Source organism: Oncorhynchus masou, chromosome 30 (assembly GCF_036934945.1).
Source record: "Oncorhynchus masou masou isolate Uvic2021 chromosome 30, UVic_Omas_1.1, whole genome shotgun sequence".
In the NCBI taxonomy this organism is placed as follows: domain Eukaryota; kingdom Metazoa; phylum Chordata; class Actinopteri; order Salmoniformes; family Salmonidae; genus Oncorhynchus; species Oncorhynchus masou.
In genome coordinates this window covers 46704986-46717070 of record NC_088241.1, presented here as the reverse complement: position 1 = coordinate 46717070, position 12085 = coordinate 46704986, and the positions used below count along the sequence as shown (strand labels likewise).

At 46.1% G+C, this 12085-nt stretch overlaps 1 protein-coding gene across 1 annotated transcript in view; it reads left to right on the top strand.

Moving 5' to 3' along the window:
* cubn (cubilin (intrinsic factor-cobalamin receptor)) overlaps window positions 1–12085 on the top strand; it is a 52797-nt gene that overhangs the window by 29415 nt on the left and 11297 nt on the right. Inside the window, exons 35-52 of the mRNA XM_064949145.1 lie at window positions 69–201; window positions 453–658; window positions 941–1122; window positions 1370–1562; window positions 1659–1856; window positions 2219–2365; window positions 2510–2700; window positions 5937–6105; window positions 6314–6488; window positions 6744–6922; window positions 7171–7377; window positions 7577–7717; window positions 9007–9194; window positions 9448–9619; window positions 9927–10130; window positions 10890–11039; window positions 11327–11448; window positions 11856–12081. Of these exons, the coding sequence (XP_064805217.1) occupies window positions 69–201; window positions 453–658; window positions 941–1122; window positions 1370–1562; window positions 1659–1856; window positions 2219–2365; window positions 2510–2700; window positions 5937–6105; window positions 6314–6488; window positions 6744–6922; window positions 7171–7377; window positions 7577–7717; window positions 9007–9194; window positions 9448–9619; window positions 9927–10130; window positions 10890–11039; window positions 11327–11448; window positions 11856–12081 (3183 nt within the window). The remainder of the gene's footprint in view (window positions 1–68; window positions 202–452; window positions 659–940; window positions 1123–1369; window positions 1563–1658; window positions 1857–2218; window positions 2366–2509; window positions 2701–5936; window positions 6106–6313; window positions 6489–6743; window positions 6923–7170; window positions 7378–7576; window positions 7718–9006; window positions 9195–9447; window positions 9620–9926; window positions 10131–10889; window positions 11040–11326; window positions 11449–11855; window positions 12082–12085) is intronic.

Below are 12085 nucleotides of genomic sequence, written 5' to 3'. Positions count from 1 at the left end.
ATCAGTTCTGACAGCGACTAACTCTTAACCCTTCTCTCACTAATCCTAACCCCGTCTTCTTCTCCTAGGCTGTGGAGGGGACTTGCTCATGGAGACCGGGGCCTTTAACAGTCCTAACTACCCTGATGCCTACCCTCCCAACGTGGAGTGTGTCTGGACCATCACCAGCTCCCCCGGCAACCGCCTCCAGCTTTCCTTCATGTGAGTCTCCTATACTTATTGCACGGGTTTTCACATGGGTTATTACATGATCAAATGCCTCCATATTGCATCTTCTACATATTCTGAATATTTATTATACTTTAAGACATTGCCTCAGGGAAGAACATTAAATAATATGTTCTTTCACCACGGAATAAGTTGTAAATACAGTGGTTATAACAGTGTTATTACATAGGTTGTTACACATCAATGACTAAGCTAATAGTTATTATTTACTTCTCCTGTGCCAGTATGTTCCAGCTGCAGCAGAGTTCTGACTGTAACAATGATTACCTGGAGATCCGGGAGGGAAACTCTACAGGCGCTCTGGTTGGTCGGTTCTGTGGGGTCTCCCTTCCCTCCAACTACACGTCTCTGATTGGCCACATCCTGTGGGTCAAGTTCCGCTCAGACTCCTCTCTCAGTGGAGCTGGATTCAGAGCAACCTTCTCCCACTGTGAGTGTGTGTTGGGTTTTTGTGGGCACGTGCATGCGCGTGTTCTACTGAGGCCCGTAGTGTCTTACTGTTCAACCCACTCTCTCGATGACACAATGCATCTCTTCAGATGCTTTCTCCGTTCTGTTAACTCCATGCCAAGCATCACATCTCTGTCGATGCTCTATCTTCTTCTGCTGATGCACAAACGCTTTCAATGACAAGATACAGTACTTTGGCTTTAGATTCATCCAGCCATACTCGGTATGCTAAACACAGGACATGTGGTCTCGCCTTCTCCAGTGTATGGGAATGACATCACAGGTACATCAGGACAGATAGCGTCTCCACTGTACCCCCGGACGTACCCCAACAACGCAGACTACCGCTGGACCATCACTGTACCTGGAGACGACTACATACAGATCCACTTCCTGGACATGGACATCGAGGACCTGTACGACTGCTACTATGACCAGCTTAAGGTGTGCGTCGCCGAGGCGACTGATTCTTTTGAAATGACAACCTCTTCCTTCAATAGAATTCAAAACATCCCCGAAAGTCATCTTCGTTTTGATATTAGGAAATGTTAGATCACGATCATCCTTGAAAAACCTCACTGTGAACATGAATAATAAAATACAAATGTTATATAAGAACATCATACCGGGAACCATAAACCATTTGGCCAGTCTTTTTCATGACCTCTAACCTCTCTCTGTGTGTGGTCAGATATTTGATGGGCCCAACATCCACGCCTACTCCCTGGGGAAGTTCTGCGGTCTATCCCTGCCCGCCTCGGTCAGTAGCTCCGGCAGCACCGTGACTCTAGAGTTCCAGTCGGACACTGTGGTGGGGGGAAGAGGTTTCCTCATTGAATGGTCAGCCATACAGAGCTCTGGACCCCTGCCCACCATAGCACCAGGTGTGTGTTTAAGCCAGTGGGTATTTGTGCACCTGTCTGTGCACCCATCCATGTGTGTTACTATACTGATTTCTATCTCTCTCTCTCTGTATGTAGGTGCCTGTGGGGGGGCTCTGATGCCAGGCGACAGCCCCAGGTTCCTCTTCTCCCCCGGCTGGCCAGACGGCTATGACGCTAACCTGGAGTGTACCTGGGTCATTCGTTCCCCTAACTCTGTTGTGGAGTTCAACCTGCTGTCTATGGACATGGAGGACTACCCCACCTGCTACTTTGACAGCCTGGTCATCAGGGATGGTGAGTGAGAGAGAGGCCTGGATCCTGTTCATTAGGCCACACTGTAGCAAAAAATCAAGTATTTCTCATTGGACAAAATCAGATAGTGCCTGTTTGTTTCACTCTGTTTCGTGCAAACTGAACATGACCATGGTTTAGTAAGACCTTTATACTAGACTACTGGTTAATCAGCTTTGTGTGAAGCGTAAAACACTGAGGTTTACTTTCTAGTGTCTGGGAGACCGTATGTCACAACCACAACACTGTACAGTGTGTTTATGTTTTAGCTAAGCAAATGGATACGTCTCCTCAATGAACACTGCATGTCCTTTCCTTTGTGTTCCTAATGTTTACCCCATTGTGTGTTCTCCTCTCTCTCCCAGGTGAAACCAACCTGTCCCCCCTGCTGAACACTGTGTGTGGCCGTGAGCTGCCTGGTCCCATCCACTCTACAGGGGACTCCATGTTCCTCCGCTTCACCTCAGACAGCAGCGTCTCCGGGAAGGGCTTCAACGCTTCCTACTCCAAGGGTGAGCTCACTCACAACCCTCAGATCATTTTTATTTCATAGAGGGATGATATCATTGACTGTATTTATCTAAAGGAAAAAGAACACTCTCAGTATCTCTTTGACAAGTGACAATAAAGTTATTGTTTTCTAATTCTCATTCTAGGTTGTGGTGGTCTGCTGCACGTGGACAGGGGTGTACTCTCCACCCCGCGGTACCCTGAGAACTACCCGTCCAATCTGGACTGTAGCTGGCACGTGATGGTGACCCCAGGCTTCAGAGTGTCTGTTAACATCCAGAGCCCGTTCCAGGTCCAGGGCTTCGGCACTGCCTGCAGCTCTGGAGACTACCTAGAGGTGAGATACAGTGCATTTGGGAACTATTCAGACCCCTTGACTTTTTCCACATTTTGTTCCGTTTCAGCCTTATTCTAAAATGTATTACATTGTTTTTCCCCTCATCATTCAACACACAATACTGATAAAGCAAAAACAACAAGTTTTTAGAAAAGTTTGCAAATATATAAAAATGAAATATCACATTTATGTAACTATTCAGACCTTTTACTCAGTAGTTTGTTGAAGCAGGTTTGGCAGCGATTACAGCCTTGAGTCTTCTTGGGTATGACGCTACAAACTTGGCACACCTGTGTTTGGGGAGTTTCTCCCATTCTTCTCTGCAGATCCTCTCAAGCTCTGTCAGGTCGGACGGGGAGCGTCACTGCACAGCTATTTTCAGGTCTCTCCAGCGATGTTCAATCTGGTTCAAGTCCGGGCTCTGGCTGGGCCACTCAGGGACGTTGTCTTGGCTGTGTGCTTATGGTCGTTGTCCTGTTGAAAGGTGAACCTTCGGTCCAGTCTGAGGTCCTGAGCGCCCTGGTGCAGGTTTTCATCAAGGATCTCTCTGTACTTTGCTCCGTTCATCTGTCCTTCGATCCTGACTAGTATCCCAGTCTCTGCCGCTGAAAAACATCCCCACAGCATGATGCTGCTACTACCATGCTTCACCGTAGGGATGGTGCCAAGTTTCCTCCAGATGTGATGCTTGGCATTCAAGCCAAAGAGTTCAATCTTGGGTTTCATCAGACCAGATAATCTTGTTAATCGTGGTCTGAGAGTCTTTAGATGCCTTTTGGCAAACACCAAGCGGGCTGTCATGTGCCTTTTACTGAGGAGTGGCTTCCGTTTGGCCACTCTACCATAAAGGCCTGTTTGGTGAAGTGCTGGAGAGATGGTTCTCCTTCTGAAAGCTTCTCCCATCTCCACAGAGGAACTCTGGCAGCTCTGTCAGTGACTCCCTGTTCTTGGGGACCTTCAATGCCTCAGACATTTTTTGGTACCCTTCCCCAGATATGTGCCTTGACAACTCTATCTCAGAGGTTTACGGACAATTCCTTCGACTTCATGGCTTGGTTTTTGCTCTGACATGCACTGTCAATTGTGGGACCTTTTAATATATAAAGACAGGTGTGTGCCTTTCCAAATCATGTCCAAACAATTAAAATCACCAGAGCTGGACTCCAATCGAGTTGTAGAAAAATCTCAAGGATGATCAATGGAAACAGGATGCACCTAAGCTTCATTTCGAGTCTCATAGCAAAGGCTCTGAATACTTATGTAAATAAGTTATTTGCAAAAATTCCAAATGCCCTGTAATAGAGTCAAATAGAATAGAGCAGAGAAGAGTATTGCAGAGTAGAATAGAATAAATGAGATATTAGATTAGAGAAAAGAGTATAATATAGTGTAATATAATTGAGTAGAGTAAATATTTAATATAATATTTACTAACATCAAATGCATTGTGACGTGTTTATAATATTTAATATAACTTGTATAGTTGTATATCACATCAATGGATGCTGCTAAGACAAATTGTTATTTGAAGCATGATCAGATTGATTATAAACTCAGCAAAAAAAGAAACATCCCTTTTTCAAAGATAATTTGTAAAAATCCAATTAACTTCACAGATCTTCATTGTAAAGGGTTTACACACTGTTTCCCATGCTTGTTCAATGAATCATAAACAATTATTGAACATGCACCTGTGGAAAGGTCGTTAAGACACTAACAGCTTACAGACGGTAGGCAATTAAGGTCGAAGTTATGAAAACTTAGGACACAAAAGAGGCCTTTCTACTGACTCTGAAAAACTCCAAAAGAAAGATGCCCAGGGTCCCTGCTCATCTGCGTGAACGTGCCATAGGCATGCTGTAAGGAGACATGAGGACTGCAGATGTGGCCAGGGCAATACATTGCAATGTCCATACTGTGAGACGCCTAAGACAGTGCTACAGGGAGACAGGACAGACAGCTGATCGTCCTCGCAGTGGCAGACCACGTGTAAAAACACCTGCACAGGATTGGTACATCCGAACATCACACCTGCGGGACAGGTACAGGATGGCAACAACAACTGCCCAAGTTACTCTAGGAACGCACAATCCCTTCATCAGTGCTCAGACTGTCCGCAATAGGCTGAGAGAGGCTAGACTGAGGGCTTGTAGGCCTGTTGTCTGGTGAGGACCTGCCTTACATCACCGGCAACAACGTTGCCTATGGGCTCAAACCCACCGTCGCTGGACCAGACAGGACTGGCAAAAAGTGCTCTTCACTGACGAGTCGTGGTTTTGTCTCACCAGGGGTGATGGTCGGTTTATCGTTCAAAGAATGAGCCTTACATTGTGGCCTGTACTCTGGAGTGGGATCGATTGGGAGATGGAGGATCCGTCATGGTCTGGGGCAGTGTGTCACAGCATCATCGGACTGAGCTTGTTGTCAATGCAGGCAATCTCAACGCTGTGCATTACAGGGAAGACATCCTCCTCCCTCATGTGGTAGCCTTCCTGCAGGCTCATCCTGACATGACCCTCCAGCATGACAATGCCACCAGCCATACTGCTCGTTCTGTGTGTGATTTCCTGCAAGACAGGAATGTCAGTGTTCTGCCATGGCCAGCCGAAAAGCCCGGATCTCTAACCCATTAAGCACGTCTGGGACCTGTTGGATCGGAGAGTGAGGGCTAGGGCCATTCCTCCCAGAAATGTCCGGGAACTTGCAGGTGCCTTGGTGGAAAAGTTGGGTAACACCTCACAGCAATAACTGGCAAATCTGGTGCAGTCCATGTGGTGGAGATGCACTGTAAATGTAGTTGGTGACAACACCAGATACTGACTGTTACTTTCTATTTTGACCCCCCCCTTTGTTCAGGGACACATTATTCCATTTCTGTTAGTCACATGTCTGTGGAACTTGTTTAGTTTATGTCTCAGTTGTTGAATCTTGTTATTTTCATACAAACATTTACGTTAAGTTTGCTGAAAATGAACGCAGTTGACAGTGAGAAGACGTTTCTTTTTTTGCTGAGTTTATATAGTGAATGAATCAGTCTCCTAAATAATTTTGAAAGTCACAGTTATATACTACACTACACATAGTATACTACACCTTGTTATAGCCAGGAAGAATGATTTGCTCTGACAGATTCAATTTACCCAGGGAGTGATATGGATTGTAACATGACCCTTACCCCTCTGTGTGTGTGCGTGCGTTACTGTGTGTGTGTTCAACCCGCCGCCTGTCTGTCTTAGTTGAGGAACGGTCCGGATGCCTCAGCCCCCTCTCTGGGGGGTCGTCTGTGTGGCACCAGCCCCCCTTCCATCACCCAGACAACAGACAACAACCTCCACATACGATTCATCTCAGACGCCACCAACGAGGGCAGCGGCTTCAAACTGATCTTTGAGGCCCACAACCAGGGTGAGACTTTAATAGCAGTCATTTTTTATAACATGTTTATAACACCGACAATCAAATGTTTAGATAGAAAGACAGTAATGTATGTTTTTACATGATTGAGACATCACTGTATTTTGGGCTTAAGAGCATAGAAGTCAAAGTGTATGTGAGAAAACACCTTCTGATTTCTAGATTTTCCTAATCACATGCATTATCTCTCCTCCTGTAGCTTGTGGAGGAAGCATTGTGTTGAGTGACTCCGACCCTCCAGGCTATATCACGTCACCCAACTACCCCCAGAACTACCCCCAGAACATGGACTGTATCTGGGTCATCACCGTGCCCAACGGGGAGTCTGTCCAGATCGACTTTGACGATGAATTCGACATCGAGCCTACGTCCAAGTATGAAAATGTCCCATTTGATATCATCGTCATGTTGTAATTCTTCACCATGTTTCTTTTTACTTGTACTTGTTATAAGTTCTTATGTCATGTTTCTTATATATGAGTACAGAACGCCATTTCTTATATATGAACACAGAGTATAATAGTGTTTCTAATAGATTGGATCCAAGAGCTATATATTCTACCATTCTGTTGTTACATTTTTTGAAGAAAAAAATTTCATGAGATTTACCCCCAATGTTTTGTCGTCAGCTGTTTCTATGACTACGTTGAGCTTCGTGATGGTGCCACCTCTGATGCTAACTCCCTCGCAAAACTATGTGGCAACACCAGGCCCTCTACCGAGCATTCCACTGGCTCCACCATGTACCTGCGCTTCCGCACAGACAACAGCATCACACACAAGGGCTTCAAGGCCAAGTACTCCATCGGTGAGTGTGTAACTGGAACAGAATCAACCCACTCTGCCACACTCCCTAGTACAGTCTCACACACGCTCCCACACTCACTCAAATACACTTTACCACCTACAGAGACCATGAACCCTTTCAGTGGGCATGTTACAGTATCAAACGTATCTCAGAAAGCAGATGTATTTTGCTGCCTCTTCTACAAGATACGGGAGATACTTGGAATGACCCGGATCTCAGTTTTGTTTTGTCTTTTCAATCCAACACAGCCACATGTGGAGGCACATACACTGGCCAGAGTGTTAACCTCAAGAGCCCAGGTTTCCCTGCAAACTACCCAGATAGCTCATCCTGTGAGTGGTACCTGGAGGGCCCTACAGGACACTACCTCACCATCCGCTTCAACAACTTCAGCCTGCAGAGCACAGTAGACTGCAGCAGTGACTATGTCGAGATACGAGAGTACAATGCCTCAGGTAACCTGTTCTATGTTTACGGATTCTTGACATGTTTCTAGCAATGTTCTGCCTAAAAATGACAGCGGCGTGTGCACATAGTTGTGTCCATATCTCTTTTCTAAGAAGTCTAATTCAGTTTGTCAATTTGTGTAATTCATTTTGACTAATGTGACAAAATAAAAGTTGACGAATGTGTTTCCGGTATGTCCTGTTCCAGGGCGCCTCCTGGGAAAGCATTGTGGGAACAGCATACCTAGCCCTATGGAAACAGGAGACAGCTTTGCTTATGTCAAGTTTGTCAGCGACAGCAGTGTAAATGCCCCTGGATTCACTCTGTCCTTTGTGGGCAGTGTGGAAGGTAAAAGTCAATTCATTTAAGACTTAAAGTGCATTCGGGACGTTTTCAGAACCCTGTACTTTTTCCAGATTTGGTTACATTACAGCCTTATTCTAAAATGTACACACAATACCCCATAATGACCAAAGCAAAAAAACAATTTTTAGACATTTTTGCAAATGTATTACAAATTTAAAAAAACTGGTATCACACATATACTATTCAGACTGTTTACTCAGTACTTTGTTGAAGCACCTTTTGGCAGCGAATACAGCATTGAGTCTTCTTGGGTACAAGCTTGGCACACCTGTATGTGGGGAGTTTCTCCCATTCTTCAGAGACTTGTCCTAAAACCACTCCTGCGTTGTCTTGGCTGTGTGCTTAGGGTCATTGTCCTTTTGGAAGGTGAACCTTCATCCCAGTCTTGAGTGCTCTGGTGCAGGTTTTCATAAAGGGTCTCTCTGTACTTTGCTCCGTTCATCTTTCCCTCGATCCTGACTAGTCTCCCAGTCTTTGCCGCTGAAGTTCCACAGAGGAACTCTAGAGCTCTATCAGAGTGACCATCGGGTTCTTGGTCACCTTACTGACCAAGGCCCTTCTCCCCCGATTGCTCAGTTTGGCCGGGTCTGCTAGCTCTAGGAAGAGTGTTGGTGGTTCCAAACTTATTTCATTTAAGAATGATGGAGGCCACTGTGTTCTTGGGGACCTTCAATGCTGCAGAATGTTTTTATTCCCTTCCCCAGATCTGTGCCTCGACACAATCCTGTCTCGGAGCTCTACGGACAATTCCATCGACCTCATGGCTTGGTTTTTGCTCTGACCTGCACTGTCAACTGTGTGGGCCTTTCCAAATCATGTCAATCAATTGAATTGACCACAGGTGGACTCCAATCAAGTTGTAGAGACATCTCAAGGATGATCAACGGAAACAGAACGTACCTGAGCTCAATCTAGGTGTCTCATAGCAAAGGGTCTGAAATACTTATGTAAATAAAGTATCTGGTTTCATTTCTTATAAATTAGCAAAGGTTTCTGAAAAGCTGTTTTCGCTTTGTCATTATGGGGTGTAGATTGATGAGGAAAAACAAGATTTTATCTGTTTTAGAATAAGGCTGTAATGTATCAAAATGTGGAAAAGGGGAAGGTCTGAAAAGTTTCCGAATGAGCTGTGTGTGATTTCTGTGTCATAGCTTTGTGTAGTATTGGTATTAGCAGTGAAAATGACTGACTGACAGTAGAAGTTAATAATATGTGTTGATGTTAACAACCCGTTCTTTCTTTCTCATTCTTTCTGTCCTGTCCCCCTACAGTGTGTGGAGGTGAGCTGAACGCTCCCTCGGGGACCATCTCGTCCCCTAACTATCCCAACCTGTACCCTCACAGCCGTACGTGCCGTTGGGAGATCACTGTGGTCCCGGGGAGAAGGGTCACTCTCACCATCAACGACCTTCGGCTGGAGGGCACCAGCAGCAGCAGCTGCTACGCTGACTATGTGGATGTGGGTCCCACTTATCTTTCAGCTTCTCTTCTTTTAGGTTCACTTTTTCATTCTTTAAGTCGGTGTGTTGTTTTATTTTCTCATTTGCCTCCGCTTGCTGTGCAGTCATATCATCTAAGACTAAAATCTACTCAATCTTTCTAGCAAATAATCAGTCCGGTTACATCCATGGTTCTTTCCATGCTTCCAGTATGACTTTATTGGTTCTAATGCAGTTCTAACTGGTTCTGATGGCGTGGTTCTCCTCCCTCAGGTGTTAAACGGCGTGGCGGTAACCGCCCCTCATATCGAGCGGCTGTGTGGCACCGTGCCAACAGGCTACCAGGTTAAGTCGTCGGGCAACACCATGACTGTAGTGTTCCGTACCGACTCCTCTGTCTCCAATGGAGGCTTTACAGCTACCTACTCCTCCAATGAAGATGCATGTGAGTACAGCTTTACTCTCCTCTCTCTCGCAATTTTCCCCAGGGTGTTTGGTATAAGATCATGTTTTCTCAGGGTTAATAAGGGTTAATAATAAAGACGGCCATTGCCGTTTTGACCTCTTTCAAAGACATTTAAAGACACTTTTAATGCAAAGCATGTCTTTAAATATGTGAAGTGTGTTGCCATCCTCATAGGGATGTTAACATTTGGATTTGAATTATCAGAACTGCTCTCAAGGGAAATATCATACATTTAAAATACCCTTCAGTGCTTTCTTGTTCTAAACCTCTATGTCCTTCTCCATAGTGTGTGGTGGCATACTCAGTGACCCAGCTGGAGGTAACTTCACCTCCCCGGGCTACCTCACCTCTAACTACAGCAACAACCTGAACTGTGAGTGGCTGATCCAGAACCCTACACAAATCAACTCGTCCATCGTGGTCATCCTAGAAGACCTACACCTGGAGAACCATCAGACCTGCGAGTCCGACTACATAGAGTTCCGCCTCGGTGAGTCACAATGCTGGATGTGTCGTTTTGCTAATCGGAGAATGTTTGCGTCCGTATCCAAAGTAACTACTCATTGGGGTGGTTTCACAGACACAGATTTTAGCATAGCCGTATATATATTTTTGGCATTTAAATTTGACACCTTTTTTCTCCAAAATTTTCATTCTTGCCTCATCGCTGCAACTCCCCAACGGGCTCGGGAGAGGCGAAGGTGGAGTCATGCGTCCTCCGAAACATGACCCGCCTAACTGCACTCCTTAACGGCCGCCAGTTTAACCCGGAAGCCAGCCGCACCAATGTGTCGGAGGTAACACCGTTCAACTGGCGACCGGGGTCAGCCTGCAGGCACCCAACCCGCCACAGGCAGTCGCTAGACCGCGATGAGCCACGTAAAGCCCCACCTGCCAAACCCTCCCCTCATCCCCGGATGAAGCTGGGCCAATTGTGTGCCGTCCTATGGGACTCCCGGCCACGGCCCGTTGTGGCACAGCCCGGGAATGAATCCGGGTCTGTAGTAACTCCTCTAGCACTGCGATGCAGTGCCTTAGACCACTGCGCCACTCGGGAGGCCCTAAAAAGCACTTTTAATGGAGATTCTTCATTGAGCTTGCTTTTTATTCCAGGACTAATTGTAATAGGTATCTGGGGAAATTTCCCCTAAGTGATAAAGACAAGTGATTATGTGCCTAACCGTTGTGTAACTGATCCCCATAAACAGGCTGTGTAACTGTGTGGATGTTGTGCATCTTCCCTTCCTAGGTGACTCTAGCGGGGAGCTGCTGGCCCAGTTCTGTGGCCAGACCACTCCGATGATTCCCCTGGTGGTGTCCACCCCTGAACTCTGGGTCCACTTCCAGACCAACCAAGCTATAGGAGACCTGGGCTTCAAGGCCAAGTACTTATTCTCCGGTGAGCTTAGCCCCATCTCTCACGTACAGTTCCTCAATGTCTCTAAACTCAACATCATGTGGTCCAAGCACCACTAGTTTTATTCTGAGGGATATCAGACGCAGATCGATGCTCCACTAAGGCATCAAGATATGAAATTGTAGCATTACAATCTTCATAACCTCTCCATCTCCCTATATAGTGTGGTGGTTGGTAGACTGGGGGAAGGAGGTATAATCCTACCTTCTCAAACATTTACCTTTTTACTCAGCCATTGTGTCTACCTCTGTCTCCTTACCTCCCTGTAGAATGTGGTGGTCGGCAGACCGGACAGGGAGGTGTAATCTCCAGCCCTGCCTACCCTAACCTCTACCCCAGCCCCAGTCGCTGTACTTGGTTACTGGAGGCCCCTGAGGGCCACACCATCATTGTGAGTAGTAGAGAATCCCTCAGCAGCATGTCCTGGAGCTGGGTTAAATCTTGTGTGTGTGGTTTGGTAGCTAAAGTTAGCTACATAGCTAACACTGTAAGACTAATATCAATCAGCATGTGAACTAGCAAGCTAGCTATATTGGGAAGTGAAGAGGATTTGTGATGCATATCTCTGTCTTCTGGTAGATGGTGTGATTGTTATATTTGTTTACCTGGATGGCCAATTTCTTAGGTAATAGTGACATTAATAGTAACATTGATGTAGTGTATGGTATTTATGCAGAGCTGGTGCTATAAATTGGATGGTATAATATAAACTCAACTTGTGTAACACAAACAGCCATCACATACCATACAGATTTACCTCAAACCACCCCTCCATTTACCCCCTGTTGTCCCCCTTAGCTCACCTTCAGCTACTTCAACCTGGAGCCTCACAATACCTGTGGCTGGGACTCTGTCACCATCTTCAACGGGGGCTCCCCAGGGTCTCCTGTGATTGGCCAGTACTGTGGAACCACCTCCCCAGGAACCATCCAATCAGGGTCCAACAAGCTGGTGGTGGTTTTCCTGGCCGATCACTCAGTGTCCAGAGGAGGGTTTGTGGCCACCTGGTCAACTGACTCCTCAGGTAG